At 38.4% G+C, this 19,000-nt stretch overlaps 2 protein-coding genes across 2 annotated transcripts; both read left to right on the top strand.

Annotated features, from left to right (window-relative positions):
- Window positions 1-3,586: 3,586 nt before the first annotated feature.
- Window positions 3,587-7,305, top strand: LOC148743124 (microfibril-associated glycoprotein 4-like). Its single transcript, XM_088750022.1, has 5 exons — window positions 3,587-3,619; window positions 3,903-4,017; window positions 4,274-4,396; window positions 4,834-5,254; window positions 6,278-7,305. The coding sequence occupies exons 1-5, from the start codon at window positions 3,587-3,589 to the stop codon at window positions 6,513-6,515; spliced, it is 930 nt and encodes a 309-aa protein (XP_088606148.1). The 3' UTR covers window positions 6,516-7,305.
- Window positions 7,306-7,849: 544 nt separating this feature from the next.
- LOC111342470 (microfibril-associated glycoprotein 4-like) lies at window positions 7,850-13,876 on the top strand. The gene is made up of 4 exons (XM_088762905.1): window positions 7,850-8,452; window positions 9,862-9,976; window positions 10,072-10,483; window positions 11,857-13,876. The coding sequence occupies exons 1-4, from the start codon at window positions 8,132-8,134 to the stop codon at window positions 12,089-12,091; spliced, it is 1,083 nt and encodes a 360-aa protein (XP_088619031.1). The 5' UTR covers window positions 7,850-8,131; the 3' UTR covers window positions 12,092-13,876.
- The last annotated feature ends 5,124 nt before the right edge of the window (window positions 13,877-19,000 follow it).

Consider the following 19,000-nt stretch of genomic DNA (forward strand, 5'->3'; position numbering starts at 1 on the left):
TTGTTTTCCAGGGACCCAAAGTATGGGAGAGAAGAACCCCATTGGGACGTAGAGGTCATCAAATATTAAACAGCATGAATATGCTTGGCAACAAAAAAGAGAACGCATTATTATCCTAAATGTTCTATATGTGTTTAGTGAAATTAATATATCAGCCAGTCTTATCACAGACGAAGCTTGTCGCTTTTGCATCACAATAGAGCCTTACCACAGTAAAGGAATAATTATTGAGCCTGTTGGGCTGCAAAGGGAAGATTTCCTGTAGCTGCTTGCAACATATCGTTGTCCCAATGAATTGTTTTCAGTTATGGATAATTTATCTTTCCCTGATTTTGGAGATGCTTTCGTGGAAAGTCCTCTCAAAAACAGGTAGGGGATTATGATTTTATTTTTCTACACAACTTCTTATTTCCATAAAGACCAAGTTAAGTCCACGATGACAACTTACCGGTCGAAATTTAAGTACAGATGTTTAGTTTTTGGGTTTCATGCAAATGATGGCTACCGTCTGCAAATTATTGAAAATCTATTTTACCAAGTATACTGTTTTTCGTCACCTATCTAATTTCTGATGATAACTATTACTTTTTTTTTATAAAAAAAAAGATGTAATAAGCGAATCTATGGAAAGCGAAGCCCTGAAATTATGTTTTAATTTTAATTTTAATTCCAAATTATGATTACGTGATTCACAAAGTCGGTGCAGCAGATGTCAAGAACTGAAATTTGGGCTTTTAAACATTATTGTCTCGTTGTAAAATAAAATTGAAATGTTTTCATTCATAAAAAAGCGATAAAATAAATGAGACAGTTGGCGACTCATAGAAATCAATAATTGATAGTTGTTCGGTCTTGTGATTTTTAAATAGTTCCATGCATAACAAAGGAGTTTCAAGAGCCAGTTACAAACAAGGCTCTTTTAAATCACGTGATCAGCACACCGAGAGCAAAGACAGCAATGAGTTGTGAGATACAATGTTTCATTGAAGTCACGTGTGTATCATACAACTTTGGTCGAAACGAGGATGGTGATAACGTGTGTGAGCTGAGTGATTCTGATGGTGTCAGAGAACCAGACGACTTGGTCACACGGCAGGACTTCCTCTATCGCGCGACAAAGGTATCATGGATAGGGAGAGGGAGTGTGGAGAAAAGAATAACATGAATATGTAGAATTACTTTTGATACAGACTGAATTTGCTCATTTTTGAGACACGAAATGTTGGCTTAAGACCTCTTAAAGCTTGGAAAAACGATGGATTTTGCAGATGTTAGCTTAGTACGTTTTTATTCTACATCTAGAAAAGTTCTCTAACTTTGTAAATGTAAATCCACCCAAGTTTTCAAGGGAGTTCCCAATCACAACCCCCCTCCTTACGTAAAAATCTTATTGTTTGTAACCATAGTAACCATGTTAGCTAATGTTATCTAGTCAAGATACCAATAATTCTAGCTTGACTATATTATTTCACCTCTTACTAAAAGCAAGGGAAATGTTTGACTCTGTTGTCAATTATATGAATAAATCATACAATTTCTAACATGGATGCATTGAAAGTGCAAATTTTATTCTGTGAAATTATATCTCTACAATAATAGTTTCAAATATATCGACTTACCGAGTACATGTACCATGACCAGAGCTGTAGACACAATTTCTTGTAGTCTTAATGAGATGGGGAGCATCAGAACAAAAATATATGAACCTGTCGGGTGCATAGAGGTTCACAGTGCGATAGCACACATCAGTTCCAGCATTACCATCAAGAGCTTTGTGCATTCTGTACAATGCTCGGTTGGGTGACGCTCCATCTGATGTACTTGCAATCACCCAAAGATTACAAGCTAACTCAAGCACACATACTGCTTGCCAAAACAATGGCATAAGCTGATAAGATGTAATCCCATCGGTGGCAAAATAGGCTAAGCTGAACTTCAACTCAGTACAGAGACCTCTGATATAAAAGACCATAGCATGGCTTGCAATCTTGTCAGCTTTTTCAAGTGTTCCAAAGTTTATATCAGGATCTCCCAGGTCAAGGAAACCAGTAAGTTCCCCAGATACTTTGTCAAATACCAGATTTGACAAAATTTTCATTTCGTCAAAAAGGAGCACAATGTATCGTTGCACATCGAAGTAGCTGTTTGTAAGAACATTCAACTCCTCAAGTACTTCCTCTTGAATGCCAGCTTTGGGTCGTATACAATTTCTATAGTCTTTCAATGTGCGTTGGCTCGGCAGTACAAGGATGTTACTTTTCCTGAGCTCTTCATAGCATGCTGGGGACTTGGTAGCAAGTGACAAGCAGTATCGAATGATCATAGGATGGTATCGGACACCAGTTTTACTCTTTGTCATCAATTTCTTTTGCTGCTGCCAGAACAGATCCATGAATGGAGTGATATTTTCATTGGATGTCCCCAATATACTTGTAATGTCATTGCTTAACTGGTTGTCTACTTCTACACTTGACTTTTCTGTCTCTGATTTCATTTCTTCAAGCTTTCGTTCTAGTTCTGCACACTTAAGCCTCTGTGTTTTTAGGGTTAGCTTTATTCTCTCTGGTGTTGTGTGAGAGACTGGAGCAAACAAATGAGCAGGCTTTGCAAGCTTTCTTTGCTTTGCTTTCTGATCCACCTCTGACTTGTGAGAGTATTTGTAGCAAACACAGCACTGCTCACCATGCTCCGCCAAAACTTCACAGTCCCGTGTTCTCCAATATTCCAGCTGCGGGAATATCTCAGAATCATCTCTGAATAACGGATCCACTGACTTCGGTATAATGTGGTGTACGATATCGGATGACAGTTCAAATGGTCTCACTCCAGGGCAAATCAAGAGAACATCAATTCTCTTGATAAGTTCAGAGACTGTGATGTTCATAACGGATCGCAAGGTTTCAAGATGAATCGCATGATCATCTGGCAGAAACCATCCAAACACAGACACAGAAAAACCAAGACTATCATCGATGGTGAGCTGAATTTTTGGTAACACAAGCAGAGAACTCTTCTTTGTCAATACAATTCGATCGATTGCTGCCTCTAAGATCCACTCACTTAGAATTTTCAAAGATTTCACTCGTTTTACTAGATCTTTAAAGTCACTGTAGCATTTTTTAGGGGCCACTTCTGGGATTTCGTTGACTGCGCTTCGAGGTGGACGCACATTTACTGGTGTTGTGAAGCTACGCTTCGGCATGTTTACTGTTGGCAAGGCACCAAACTTCGGTTTCTTTTTCTGCATCTTTTCAGATTGAACTAGAGTAGAAACAATCACAAACAAACAGAATCAGAATATAACGTTTGAAGTTTATCAAAGCTCAAGTTAATTGATAAGCTATGCACCTAAGCACCGCGCAGATTATGTCTAGGATCGCGTGTAGATACATACAAGCAGTATTTAAGAAGGAATAGTAATATTACAGACGTAAAACGTGCAGTCATCAGTACAAACGCTCACATGTGAGACGCCATCTTGAATCTATGTGATGCACGGTCACGCTAGGTTGAACTCGAAAAACCAAAACAATAAGCTATCCCTTTGAAGTTCGCCGGCTTTCATAACCAGTCCCCTCGATTAACTATGGTTGTCGCTTGCTTCGAGTCTGTCAACACGGTAAATACAATAATATACAGTGACTTATAGCGCTTGGAGAGGCGATTGGGCTAGATGTGAGAGATATTTCTAACATTCTTAATCTGCTGAGGGTTGCGTCTTCGACAACTAACTAGAAACCAAAGCCAATCAATAGAGAAGGTTACTTCCATCTTTTCTGCCTTTGTTTTCTTTATTCACATAAAGAAGTGTTCGTCTTCTCAACATCTTTCGAAGAAGCCAACAACTTTTTTTTTTCAAGCTGTCTAGTCTATGCATGACTTTCTTTTAAACCTTATTAAAGAATCCATGTGCTACCGCTCAGTGTCCTCCGAATTCGCGATGTTATTCAGATTTTGAACACGAAACTCATCTCTGCGTTTGTTCACCGGGATTCACTGGAGACAAGTGTAAAACAGGTGAGTGAGAGAGATTAGTTTGACATTTCCAATTACATAATACTCTGATCCTTTCCTCTTTTAGTTTTCGAAGAGAGTTTCTTTTCGAGGAGATTTATAGCATTTTGAGTGAATGAGTAAGGCATCGAAAACACTCAGTTTTTCCAGAAATCACCCTTGATCAAACACGGGTTGGAGGGGGAATATCAAAAGTTAATTAATTTAATTGACTAAACAGATCAGATATCCTGGAGATAGCTTTAAAAATATTTTGCAGACGTAGACGAGTGCTCAGAAGGAATTCATGCTTGTCACGTGAACGCCTTATGCAACAATTCTGAAGGGTCATACAGGTGCTGGTGCAAGGATGGATATAAAGGCGATGGGTATCTATGTGAAGGTGAATATTAAGTTTTGTTCCAGTTGGAGTATAAAGCAGTCTCTACTCTAGTAAGGAGAGATTCTATTTTGATTAAGGCAGCTACAGTGAGGTAGAGGAGCCCTGAGATCCTATCTAGAAGTGCTACTCTTTTTTAAGAATGGTTCTGCGAGACAACTTGAAGCCTAGAAGCTAAGCGCGTTTAACATTACCTTGCATTTGAAGCTGGCTTCCTGAATGTCTGAGGTTTCTTAGCCCAAGGCACTGACGCGTGGGTATAAGGTTTGCTCAATTTGCCTATAGGCTCCTATTCCTGAACTGGTTTCGCACTTAAAACAAGTTGTTTAGCTCGGTCTTTTATGAATAGGGTTCAGTTTCCGATTCACAAACTTACTTCGCTTTGTATCTTTTTTCTCTGTTTCTTTTTAATTTTTTTTCCTACTATTCTACAATTATAGAACGAAAAAGCTGCGCCGAACTGCTTCGAGATGGTTGGAATTCCAATGGCGTATACACTATCAATCCAGATGGTGGCAAGTCAGTTCAAGTGTTGTGTGACATGACCACGGACGGTGGAGGTTGGACAGTTTTTCAGAGACGCTTGGACGGTTCTGTTGACTTCTTTCTTGAATCGGAATCTTATAAACACGGCTTTGGGGATCTTAATGGAGAGTTCTGGCTTGGAAACGACAATCTATATCATATGACAGCCGCTGATGATGTCATATTAAGAGTTGACCTGGAAGACTTTGAAGGGAACATCACCTACGCTGCGTACTCGACTTTTAAGGTGGTAGACAAGGCTGACAAGTACCGGCTTTTGATTGGAGGATACACCGGTACTGCTGGGGACTCTATGACTGAAGGAGAACCGCTAAGGTATGTGAAATCGGTAACACAAAGTGCACTGGAATACTTAGTATCCCAATTCGGTGTTTGCCATCGATTACTGACTGACTTATTGATCAAACCCTAACCCTATGGATATGACCATTTTATAAACTGGTGGACTAGTTGTTTAAATGATGAGATTATTAATACAACAGTAATGGACTTAATGATAAGAAAATAATTGAAATATATTAACAAAGTTGAAATAGTAAATTGGCCACTGTTACGATTCCGAGAACACCTTCGCGACGTGGAGAGGAATGACAAGAACACATCGAAACCAGTCACTAGACATTTTAATTTACCTAACCATTCTAACAACATATGGCAATCTGCGGTCTTTCCTTACACTTAGATAGCAAGGAAAGCCGTAAAACACTTAAACAAAAGCTCATCTTTCAAACCGGCAGTCTAAATCCCACAGGTATCAACGAAAGCTTTTCATTCCACTAATTTATTCGTGTTTTTCTCGCTGCCATGTTCCCACCAATAACGTAGCACCATTTTCTGCCTTTAAAAGCACACACAACCCACAATTCCTCTATTCGCTCCGACGAAGGGCTAACGTTCGAAACGTCAGCTTTTATAATCGTAACGGTGGCCAATTTAGCATTTCAACTTTGTTGATATATTCAAATTATTTCGTTACCCCCACCGACGCAACCCCAAACAGTTTCTTTAGAAACTATCAGCCTTTATTAATGATAAGGAGACTGACTGAATAAATTTTTGATTGACTGATTGATTGAGTTATGAATTTACTCATTGCCTAACTGACTGATTGACTGATTGACTGATTGACTGATTGACTGATTGACTGATTGACTGACTGACTGACTGACTGATTGACTGAATGACTGACTGACTGATTGACTGATTGACTGATTGACTAATTGACTGATTAACTGACTGACTGATTGACTGATTGACTGGTTGACTGATTGGCTGATTGGCTGATTGGCTGATTGGCTGATTGGCTGATTGACTGATTGATTGATTGATTGATTATAGTAATATGTCGTTTACGACGAAAGATATGGACAACGACCTGAGCGGTGACAACTGTGCACTTTTGTTCAAAGGTGCTTGGTGGTACAACAATTGTCATCATTCTAACCTCAACGGCTTGTATCATGGAGGCCCATTCAGTGATTCGCCTGCAGATGGTGTTTCTTGGAATTCCTTCAGAGGATATATGTATTCACTGAAACGTACCGAGATGAAGATGCGACCTTCAAATTGGAAATGACTAAATGGTGCTGAAAACTGTGGTCAATAGTTTCATGATCGATTACCACTTTTGTGATTAACATTTATTTAAGCTAACAGTTGTAGGTCTTGAAAATATTTAGTTTAGTCCATTTGTTTTCCCAATCAGTAAGTTTGGCTGATTTAAAGCAGTCAGTTTTTTTCCAAATTTTCCACATCTCTCTGAATTAATGGCGTTAGTGGATCCGACTACTTCTTTGAAAAGAAATAACTCGCGTGTTTGTTTCGTCGTGATAATTTATGTTAAGTAAGAACCCCAAGAGATAGACTCTGAAGCTGCAACTTCGATTCAACATCAAGATTTACAACCAGGATTCTACATACACGATTTGCAATGGGTATTTACATTGACTAATTACACTCGTGAGTATAGTGGAGTGTAAAGACGAATGTAAGCAAGTCAAGCGAAATTTTTCTTGGTTATTCTAAGTTCAGTTGCTACATATAGATCCCTGGTATAAGAAAATTAGTCTTGTTTCTCTGCCTTCCTACTATACAAGCGAGTTTATTTTCCCTACATAGTTCATTTGGTCTAGCAGTTAAGAAAAGTTATCGCCCAACCAAATGTGAATTTACCTCCCAGTCGAAAATAAACGCTACAGTAGTGAAGAAGTATAAATTTCTCGCCTCAGTTCTTTTCAGTTTGTTCTTCATTACTTTCTGACTGAAAGGAAAAGAAATAAAACTTGAAAGGAGCGCCTAAAACTATTAATACTTAATCAGTTATAACACTATCCTTGTACAAGATTCAGTCATTAAAAATTCTGGAAAACGAAACCTTCATCTGAGTCATGTTTTACCCACCTCAGGTACCTTTCCGTTGTATTTCGTTTATTCGCATTTTATATTTTTATTTTCATTGAAATTTCGCAAAAGGGCGCGATGGTACCGCTTTACGCAGACTTTTTTGTCTCTGATGATTGTCTTTTCACGCAATTATTCGCCTTTTAACGAAAATGAATGCCTATCTTCTCGTAATGAACAGCAAAAGGTGTAGTGTAGAAGTATAAATTCTTCGCCACAGTTCCTTTCAGTTTGTTCTTGCTTACTTTTCTGACTGAAAGGAACAGCTATAAATTTTGTACACGGGCACCTCAAAACTATCAATACTTAATGAGTTGACACAATTCTTCTTCAAGATTCAGTTATTTAATTAAAATTCTGGTCAACGAAACCTATATCTCCATCTTGTTATAGATTAGATAGCTTTCCGTTGTATTTGGTTTATTTTACGTTTCATATTTTCTAGTCTTCTTGGAATTTCTATCATCAATTTCAAAATTAATTACTCAGCAGGCAAAACGTATTTCGCGACCACTCTGAATAATGTTATTGTTTGTTGAGCTGCATTCTTTTAAGTGAACAAACTCGTTTTATGTTCTAACCAGGCTCACTACATGGAGAAGGCGACTGAGTTGACCCTCACTCCGCAAAAACAGGGCCTGGGTGAAAAAAGGGGAAATTAAACACCGATATGCTGACGGTTAACTGATTTGCAATTTTTTTGCACCTGCTAGCATAGTCAAGCAATAAGTAGAAATTTGAAAACAAAGTTTTAAAATTTCTGCATAAACTTTCTGTCGGTGAAGACTAAACATGCATCTCTGCATACTATTCCTTCTTTGTGCCGTTGTGGATGGCATAAGCCGTATTTCAGGACCAAATTTCAAGGCTGTTTACTTTGCCGACAAAATAACGGGACGAAAGCTGAACGGAAGCCTAATAAGAGAAACAGAGGTGGATTCGGAAAGTTCCTGTCAGTTTGAGTGTGTGAATGAGGAGCGATGTCAGTCTTACAACTTTGGAACCATTAAGGGCGACTCAAGGAAATTCAAGTGTCAACTAAGTGACTCCGATCGATTTGCTGCATTTGCTAACTTTACTAAGGATGATGATTTCACTTACAGAGGAATAAAGGTAATCAAAATGAACTTGTCACGATCACAATGTCCCAGTGACAGTTACTGTTCAATGAAATAAATTAACTTTTATTCACTATCAACTAAATCGGGTATCTTCTGGCATTGGAAAATCGTCTTGCACGCTCTACTTTAGAGGAAACCGTACAAAACTATATAGTATTGTTAAGCTTATAAAGTATAGGTTCTGAAAATAACAAACCACAGTTAGGCACACGCGAGCCTTTGACACAAAACTGACGGTATTTGCTTAACTGAATCACCAGCCTCCGCGTTATCGCGGACATCTAAACAAACTGGACAGCATCACTCAACAGATGATAGGCTAAAGAAATGTGTGATGTTATTCTAAAGTTGGACGATGGAATATATTTCCGTTGTACTCATACTTCGTCGTAAATTCCTCACACACGTTGATGCGTTGATATCTGACGAATATTCTGCCCAAGTTACATCAAAATCCAACAAATCCTGTTCTATTAAAATTCTATCTACTCTATTGATCCCTTAAAAATTGAGTAGAGGTAATTCTCGAAAAACGTATCTGTAGTTCTCGGCCTGAAAAGAAATTTACAGTTTTCGCTCCTCGTTTACTATAAGTCCGTTGGAACTCGCGGGAAAGGTCGTTTCGCGACCTCAGCGGGGAACATGAATTTACATTTGATACGGCGAGGTCCGAAAATTCATTGGGAAAAGGAAACGAAAAGAAAAGGGGGCAAAGAAAGTTAGAGAAAAGCAAAAATCTGCTCTCAATTATTTTGCAACGGGCTTTATCTTTGACTCCTCCCGACTCCTCTCCTTGAGACCGTTTTGCAAACTGTGACAGAAATTTGCTTCTGTTGTGAGGTGCAAGACGCGATGTAAAGAAGTAATAAACGCTCTTTAAAAGGCCTTTGGGATTATGAAAATGTTATGAAACCTTTCGCTAAATCTCTTCTGACTTGGCTACATGAGCCTCACCCTTCTGGTTTATCATCAATGTCCATCTGTCCCTTAAATTTTCATGCTTTTATTCGCTGCTGAACCCCTCACGAAAGTTACTCAGTACCCATGTTTTAATGTATCTATGAACAAGGACCCTGCAGAAGTCCCTATAGAAAGTTGCAAGGTGTTTTCCACGATTGATGGCACTATTCATGCGTTAAATAACAAACCTTGATCTTATTTTTTGACATCAATTTTGCTCAAGAACGTTTTCGCGTTTTGTTATCCGGCGTAAACCGTTTGGAACGTCTTATCGTCGAAAAATTCCGATTCCTCTCATATCTTTGTTAAATCATTTTAAGAACGTTTGAAAAAGGACTTAAAAATCCATACATGTCCTGTAAACCCCTTGTTTTTTTCGGAACTATTATAATTCATATGAGGAAAACTGATTAGTTAATCTAAGAGATTATTTTTTCACAGAGTGCTTGTGAGGAGGACAGTTTTCAATGCGGCAAAAAAGGAATCTGCATTCCCAACTATAAAGATGGCAGCGTACGATGCAAATGTGATGACGGCTATACGGGAAAACCCTGCGGTAAGTTAAAGTGTTAGATATTTCATTGATATCAATCACTGCTTAATCATCTTCTAAGAAAAATTTCAAAATTCTCTTCGTTTTCTTCCTAACAGATGCGAGAAGCTGCTCTCAATTGTTCCAAGATGGTCTCAATTCCAGTGGGGTGTTTACTGTCAATCCAGATGGCGGCAAAGCATTACAAGTGTTGTGCGATATGAAAACGGACGGTGGAGGTTGGACCGTTTTGCAGAAACGCTTGGACGGCTCTGTTGACTTTTATCTTGGATGGGAATCCTACAAAAAAGGCTTTGGAAATCTAAATAGCGAGTTCTGGCTTGGAAACGACAACATTCACCGTTTCACTGTCACGGATGATGTCATGTTGAGAGTTGACCTGGAAGACTTTGATGGCAACGTCACCTACGCTGAGTACACGACTTTTAAGGTGGCAGACGAGGCTGATAAGTACCGGCTTTTGATTGCAGGATACAGTGGCACAGCTGGTGATTCTATGATATACCAAAGGTAAGAAAGGCATTCGTGTGGACTAACTGAGCACCACATACAGACTATTTTTGAAAAGATTAATTTTCGTGAAATTAAAATGAAACAAGCAATGAGCTTGATAACGATGAGCTTTTCCGTGCGCTTGGTTGGCACAAGAAATCATCAAAGGCCGTTGAAGACACTGCGCGGTATGACTCTCGAAATTCTAAGATCTCTATTAGTACTGCGAAATGACATTACTTCCTTCCAAAAACAAATCGGCACTTACACAGCCCCACACCAATTTTTTAAAAATAATTTTCTAATACCGAGGAGCTAAAGCGTGAACCGGCTAAGTTCTGTGTGAACCGGCCAAGTTCTGCGTTCTGTAGCTTCCTTAAGTGATACGTATGATGGACGATCCTCGCAGTAGATAGCGCTATTTGAGCAATAGCGAAATTCAGACCTGAAAAAAATCAGGCCTGTACGGGACTCGAACCACTGACCTCTGCGATACTAGTGCAGCGCATTAACCAATTGAGCTAACAAGCCAACTGAGAGCAGGCCGTTAAGTTGATTTGTAATGAACCCGTGAAAGTGATAAATGAGATAGAATAAATATATGAAAATCATATATTTTGAACTGCGGTATTTGATACGTATGATGGACGATCCTCGCAGTAGATAGCGCTATTTGAGCAATAGCGAAATTCAGACCTGAAAAAAATCAGGCCTGTACGGGACTCGAACCACTGACCTCTGCGATACTAGTGCAGCGCTAAATGAGATAGAATAAATATATTTTCATATATTTATTCTATCTCATTTATCACTTTCACGGGTTCATTACGAATCAACTTAACGGCCTGCTCTCAGTTGGCTTGTTAGCTCAATTGGTTAGAGCGCTGCACTAGTATCGCAGAGGTCAGTGGTTCAAGTCCCGTACAGGCCTGATTTTTTTCAGGTCTGAATTTCGCTATTGCTCAAATAGCGCTATCTACTGCGAGGATCGTCCATCATACGTATCAAATACCGCAGTTCAAAATATATGATTTTCATATATTTATTCTATTCCTTAAGTGAATTGCAACGAAGATTTCATCATGATAGCTTTCTAACGAGACAATGCATCCTTAGGACATGATAGGTTTTCTATTATTTTATAAGTGAGATTACAAAGATATTTTACTTCTAAATATACTGAACGAATTTCATATCGCAAACAAATAAAGTTAACGATCAATCCTTGTCCATCTATTTGTCTCAGTAGATGTCTATCTCTACTGTCTCTGCAAATTTTTCCACGTAATCCTAAAAGCAGACTAAGTTGCAGAGCCTTTTTGTCGGAAAACATTCTCCACACATTTAAGTTTGATAGAGACAAGCTTACATAAAATTTTATTTCATTTCAGCAATATGCAGTTTTCTACCAAAGATCAAGACAATGATCTCGGTCAACACGTGTCCAACTGTGCCCAACAATACAAGGGAGCCTGGTGGTACAAAAACTGCCATCGCTCAAATCTGAATGGATTATACCTTACTGGTCCCCATGCTTCTTTTGCTGATGGAGTCAACTGGAAAACTTTCAGGGGTTATTACTACTCACTGAAACGCACCGGGATGAAATTAAAAACCAAGATATAAGGCGATGTCTATCGAAGAGTACCCGATCAAGAAACTAAACTATCTTAGCAAGTAAATAATTATGCATGACGACACCTTTAAATTAAACTTTTTCGATAGCTTCAATACAATTCATTGTAAGTGTTGTTATTACATCGCTCGCAGCGCCCGTGGGCAAGATGAAGCAAATCCTGTGTTCTGATTGGCTACCCGAGCGGGCAAGATGAACCCATCTTGCCCGCTCGGGATTGCCCACATTGATCCCACGCATGAATAAAATTGAATTAACCGAGCCTGTTCGCTCGACGAAGGGCTAACGCTCGAAACGTCAGCTTGTTCGCTCCGACGAAGGGCTAACGCTCGAAACGTCAGTTTTTGTAATCGTTACGGTGGCCAATTTACCACTTCAACTTTGTTGATATATCCAAATTATGGCGATTGTACATTGCCGATCTTAGCAGTATGCAAAGACGCGTGTCAGATATGAGCGTCGTAATGGGTCTTGCTCAGCATGGAGTCTGTCTCAGTGGTAGAGCATCGGAGCGCGATTCCTCAAGGGAACTAAGAATTTTATCTTTGTCCTACGCTCGTAGCTGGACGAAAAAACATCATTCTACATTTCTTTACCGAGCTCAAAACTTACCACCTTTCTTATTCTTTATATATACATAGGTTCTATGATTAACAAAGTCTTCTCGGCTCTCTTATTTTCTACCTGGCTATCTGGCTGCGACACCCGTAAGCAATACATCATAAACATGACAACCTGCACGGATTATTCGTCAGTGGTCCCCCATACAAGCTTCCGATCAGAACAACCAACGTAGCAATTTTTTTTCAAAAAAAGTGAATTCGTATTCCAGTTATGACTTTACAATGCGATTTTTCAGATCAAAATCTCTGCTCTTTAAGTTCTGGGGTCAAAAATAAAAAGCACTAAATGGCAAAATGGGAAAGCCACTGATGGAGTATGGAGTATTTTCTAAGAATAGGATGATTTCCCTTACAATTTTTATTACAGCTTAACCTTAATTATTTTATCATTTATTCAGGAGATACAAATAACAATAAAAAAGTCCTCTTAATTGAAGTGGAAATCGAGAGTTTAAGCCTGTGCGAGACAATTCCCATAAATAAAAAGTGTAAATGACGTGTACAATCTAAGACCTATTTACAAGCTATATTAAAATGCAATATCAATTAGTCTATAGGTTGAAAATTGTAAGACATTTACATATTAAGCTAAGAATATTCTAAAGTTCACTTAACGTCTATAAAAGTCTTGTTCCAAATAGAGGCAGTTATCTAGCGTGCACCTGTTCTCCCTTACTAGACAGGCTATTCCAGGCATTAATTATCCCAACAAAGAACGAATTCTTATAGCAGTTTTGCGCTTGCCAAAAGAAAGGAGGTGGAGTGCTGCTGGCAATGGTGCACAGATAAGTAATTGACTAGGACTTCTCACTAAGTTCATGGTTCAGTCAGCTGTGATTTTTTTTCACTCTCTTTTACGCTGTGCTTTGAGGAACAAAGGTCATTCGTGTTGCAACAGTTGCCATCATTCGAATCTCAAAGTATCTATCACAGTGAGCCATATACGTTATACGCCGATACAGTTTACTGGAAACGATTTAAAGGATTGCAATACTCACTTAAGAGTACAGAGATAAATCTTTGATCTCATATCATGAATAAACAATAATTGTGCACTCTTTCTGTGTTCTGGTACAGTCATTGTTAGAGACAATGAACAAACACTGTGTTAAGAAGGAACAAGATTCGTAGCAAAGCCGATTATTGGTTTTAATAAAGTACAAGTATCTGTAAAAAGATGCTCTAAAGCGGAATGGCTTGCTTTACGTTATACTTCAAGTGCCTTATCCATGCAATGCCATTTTTGAGAAAAAAGAGGAACTTTCACGTAGAACAATTATTTACCGAAGTGCAGCTGAATAACTATTTTAGTATATATTACAAAGATACCGAAAAATAAGATTATTTCTATCAATATACTGAAAAATTGGTCGGAAATTAAACTCATGAAACGCAATTTTGTCTCTTCGGATGCTCGGAGGTAAATGGTACTCGCTAGACTATCGAGCAAGCCGATCAGCGCGGGAGATATTTACTTGTGTGGTATTTAACGCATTAACAGTGGTTTAGCGTGATTTTTACTCTTATTGACAACGATATTTGTCATCACAGTGGTCAGAATGTTGTGAACTAACGAGGAACAGCTGATAGAAGGGCTAAGCATCGCATTTCCATCATTAATATTGCAACGGATGGAACGTTATAGAGCCAATAAGTGATGCACAAATAAGGACTTTTTTACATTAGCTTGTCCAGTTTGTAATAAGGGGGTAAACAAGGTAAATGTTTAATGAACTCAGCCCAAAAGCGGCAGATGTTTTACAACCTAATCGTTAGAATCGAAATTCGAAAGAGCTTTTGACTTAAAAAAAAACAACAACAACAAAAGCAAGAAAAGCTTGCCTTAAATGAATAAATACGTACAGTTTTCTCAGGCAAGCTGTTTGATCTTTACAGAAACGGTCTCTAGGCATGTCATCCTCAGGCTTGGAAAGGACATTTCATATCTCCGAGTGAAATTTTCAATTAAGATGCAGAGGCGAATTACAGGTTCAATAACTCAGAGCATGTTTCACGGCTCACTGTCACAATGGAAACTGGCAATAATGCAGTGTAACCGTCAATATAGAGTCATCATTTCTTAACTGTTTTTTTTTTTTTTATCTTAGCTTTTACTTTATAGGAGCGGAAAAGAGAGGGATTTATAACAGTGTAGACGTTGTAATTAGCAATGTTACGGACCTTAAGCAGATCACGATAACGAAGGCAACGAGGACGCGGGGAAAAAAGGTCTGATGGGCAGAACCAAAGTTCAGCACGTGCGATTTAAAACTTCGTAAATTTTTTTAGCAGTCCTATGCATACGGACGGTAAACACATCCACCCATTCGCGAAATGCTACCTAAACACATAAATTCACTTTTTAATATTGGATGTCTTCCTTAGCGTTGCCTTCCTTTCTGCTAAAAGTCCTTATTGTATTTTCGACCCCTGCGGTTAAAGGACGTTACTTGTCTTGGATAAGCTTTATTGTACAAAAACCTTTAATTTGAAAACTCTTTGTTGACATAACTTCTTTTAAAGAAGCCCATAAAATTAGAGATAAAACTTTTTTCCTATTTTGATGTCACTTTGATTGAAACTTTTAAACAGAATAGATGAAGTGATTTCCCGATAGCAATTTTTTATCCAGGAGGTTACCAATGACTATTTTATCATTTCGCTCACCTTGCTCTGTACGTCGAAGGTCTTGATAAAAAACAACGCCATGAGTAAGCATTCTTGTATTTGCAAGGTATATATTAACCACTGTACAGGACCAATGTATTCAGACGCCTACTTTTCATTGACAGAGGTAAAATAGTCATTCCCTTGTAGATACATATCTCAGTTTGGACCGTATCAACATGAAGTTTAAGACACAAAAAGTGAGCAGATTACGAAGATTAAACGTAAGTAGGATTTTCTTTTTTCTATTTAAAACGCTATTTATTTAGAGATAACAGTTTTGTAAGCGAGCATCATTAGTTGCCAAGGTAAGCTAAGCTGCAGAACTGAGGACCGCGGGATGAACTCGGCACATGCTAAATTTTAGAACTGGAAAACAACTCAATGGCATTTGTTAGCAGCTAATGGTAATGCACCGATCGAGCGCCATCGCGTATTTCATTTCTTTTTTTTCCATGAGCGATCTATTCAGCTCTTAAGCGATTTTTATTTGACTCGATGTAGAAATCTAAATTTAGGGGTGTCTACAAAGTTGGTATGATGCTCCAACGTCACATCTTTAAGAGGATCACGGGAGCTTCCCTGGGGACGTTTGTTACCGTGAGTGTATCACTGACATCCGATGTCAAAGTTTCAACAACGTTTTTACCCAAAAGTTCTGTGAATTAAATAATAGCACCAAGGAGGCCAGGCCCGACGATTATGTTCCGAACCTCGAACGGTATTCAAACGAGATCTTAACAGAGGTAAGTAAGTCAAGCCCTAGATATAAATTCTCTCCTCTGACTTCCATACATTTCGCATCCTTTTGGCTTCAGGAATTTGTCGTTCAATCAAACCATATTCCTTGACTGATATAATTCTTCTCGTTATTTTACTGCTTGAAAATTAATTGAGAAGCTTTTTCCGCCATGCAACCAATAAAATCCATAGCTTATGATACATTAGCCACATAATACAACTTTTACAAGGCTATTTTCTTCCAGTCGCTCTTAGTTTTATTTCTGAGCTGCCCGCGGAGACTTGCCAGGAACTCAAAATGAGTGAAGGAGGTTTAGCGGTCAGCGGCAAATACTTGTTTTCTTCGGTTGTACCCGAGAAGACTGTTTTGGCTCCTTGTGACCTGAAAACTGAAGGCGACTGAAATTAGAATTTTTTCTGTATCATTGCCCCCTGAGATGAAGGAGAACCCAAAGAAAAATAATTGAACCATAAACTTATTATTACAGTGGATGGAAAAAAAAAAATCAGAACGAAACAAAACTAAGCAAAACCGAGAAAACTTGACCTTTTGACACAAAAAAATCCATTTAAGATTCCCTTTAAGGCATGGAAATAAATTAAGAAAGGTCTCTTATTTGTTTTTTATTTGTTGGCTTTTTCCCCTACCATTTTTACAATTATAGAACGAAGGAGCTACGTCGAACAGCTTCGAGATGGTTGGGTTTCCAGTGGCGTATACATCATCAATCCAGATGGTGGCAAGTCAACCCATGTGTTGTGTGACATGATCAGGGACGGTGGAGGTTGGACCGTTTGGACTGCATGGTGCTTCAGAACAATATTTGCCATCATTCCAATCTCAACGGTATCTATCACAGTGGCATTTACATTACGCGTCCACGGAATTTATGGGAAACGATTTAAACATTTTCAATACTCACTTAAGCGCACAAAGTTAAATCTGCCTGGTTAGCTCAAGCGGTAGAGCGCCGGACTGCCGTGTGATGAGGCCGAGGGTTCGAGCACCAGACCGGACCAACACTCAGGGTCTTAAAATAAGTGAGGAAATGTGCTGCCTTTGCTACGATATCTGCAAATGTTTATACATTTTAGAACTCTTGGATAAGGACGAAAAACCGTAGGCCCCGTCTCCTGCATATTCTCTGTACTGGTTAGCAGGGGACGTTAAAGAACCCACACACTTATCTCAAAGAGTAGGGAACGTACGCGTAGCTCCCGGTGTTGTGGTCTGGCCTGTTCACTGAAATTGGGGGCATCTGTTAAAAATTAGTCCACAAAAAATTGTTAACTGCTGCAAGCAGTCTCTTAAGTCCCCCGCAAAACATTGTTAAGCGCTTAGAGGCTTGCAATAAGCGTTATATAAATTTTAGTTCATTATTGTTATTATTATTATTATTATTATTGCTATTATTATTATTATCTTAAATCTCTGATCCCATATCATGAATAAACAATAATTGTGCACTCTTTCTGTGTATTGGTACTGTAACAGTAATTGTTCAAGAAAATGAACATTGTCTGGAAGAGGAACAAGATTCGTTTCAATACAACGTAGCAAAGCCGATTATTGGCGTTGATAAAGTCCAAGTATCTGTAAAAAGATCTTTCAAAGCCAATTGGCTTGCTTTACCGCTATAGTATAGGTGCCTTATCTATAGAATGCCATTTTTGAGAAAAAAAACTTTCACGTATAACTGACGTAATTTGATTCATTTTGTAAGAAGATGTTTATTAAAATAGCTATTATACCGATAGCAGACAATAATTAACAAATGGTAAACACCGCAGCGTACACTATTAGGTTATGGTGCACGCGGGAGGTTGCTAAGCACGAAAGAAGCGTAAGAGTCGCACGAGGCAATAGCCAACAGCGACTCTAGCCTCTTGATCGCTGAGCAAACCTCCCAAGTGCATCTATAACTCAATATTGTACACTATGGTGTTTACCATTTGTTTTATAACATAACATTGATACATTGGGGCGAAGGAGTACCCCTTTATTTAACACTGAAATCTCAAGTGACCAGAAAAAAAGCACTCGGAAACTGGTCCTTGCATTTGCTCACGTCAGCAGCGTACACCTATGGCCAAATAGTGGACACTGAATCGACCAATCAGAACACGCGCTTTACTTTGGAAATGCTATAATCCTTACTTTTGAACACTCGACTCTTACCTGAAGATAAAAACTGCGTCAAGGTTATTCCGATATTCTGATATGTCTTTTGATTGATTTCACAAGGCCAAAGATGCGAGGAATACTCCGTTCTAGTGACAGCCAGCTACATGCAAGCTCCCTTACCTCTAGCTTGTATTGTTAAAATTAGATGCATTTTTTGTAGTATTTCAAGCGAGATAAAATTTCAACGTCACCTGCACTTAAAGGTATAAGGAGCATGCTCCATGCTACATGTGAGTATGGTCTCGCAAAATCATAATATTATTAGACCCCCTAAAATTATTTTAGAGGGGAAAGGATTCTTAATTAATATGTTTCGTTTATAGTACCCCAAATTAGTTAAAAGAGTTTTTTTTTTTTTTTTTAATCAAGTTACACCTAGAATGTTGCGGAAATTAAAGCCACCTCTAAAATATAAATATAAATCGGGACAGAAAAACAGAAGTGCATAATACTGAACTATGAATAGGTATTCAGATAAAGATTCGAGAAAGCACAAATTGAGCGAAATTATTCGGTAATTGATTAATATGATTTCCTTAAAAAAAGATTGAGTAGAGACGTAAACCAACATTGAAACCTTGTATGTTGTTGAAAAATTTAATTCTAGAATCAATGATAAAAGTTATTTGGCCATCTGTAATCGACTTGATTTTGAAGCCGATTATGTTCATTGACATGTAGCT

Source organism: Stylophora pistillata, chromosome 1, assembly GCF_964205215.1.
Source record: "Stylophora pistillata chromosome 1, jaStyPist1.2, whole genome shotgun sequence".
Taxonomy (NCBI): Eukaryota; Metazoa; Cnidaria; class Anthozoa; order Scleractinia; family Pocilloporidae; genus Stylophora; species Stylophora pistillata.

What these genes read in the sequence shown, in the direction of transcription:
- LOC148743124 (XM_088750022.1), top strand. Translation starts at nt 3,587, where the DNA reads ATGGTTGTCGCTTGCTTCGAGTCTGTCAACACG. An exon ending in TGGAGACAAGTGTAAAACAG is followed by an intron (nt 4,018 to 4,273) that starts GTGAGTGAGAGA and finishes AATATTTTGCAG; the next exon opens with ACGTAGACGAGTGCTCAGAA. An exon ending in ACTGAAGGAGAACCGCTAAG is followed by an intron (nt 5,255 to 6,277) that starts GTATGTGAAATC and finishes GATTGATTATAG; the next exon opens with TAATATGTCGTTTACGACGA.
- LOC111342470 (XM_088762905.1), top strand. Translation starts at nt 8,132, where the DNA reads ATGCATCTCTGCATACTATTCCTTCTTTGTGCCGTTGTGGATGGCATA. An exon ending in TCACTTACAGAGGAATAAAG is followed by an intron (nt 8,453 to 9,861) that starts GTAATCAAAATG and finishes ATTTTTTCACAG; the next exon opens with AGTGCTTGTGAGGAGGACAG. An exon ending in GATTCTATGATATACCAAAG is followed by an intron (nt 10,484 to 11,856) that starts GTAAGAAAGGCA and finishes ATTTCATTTCAG; the next exon opens with CAATATGCAGTTTTCTACCA.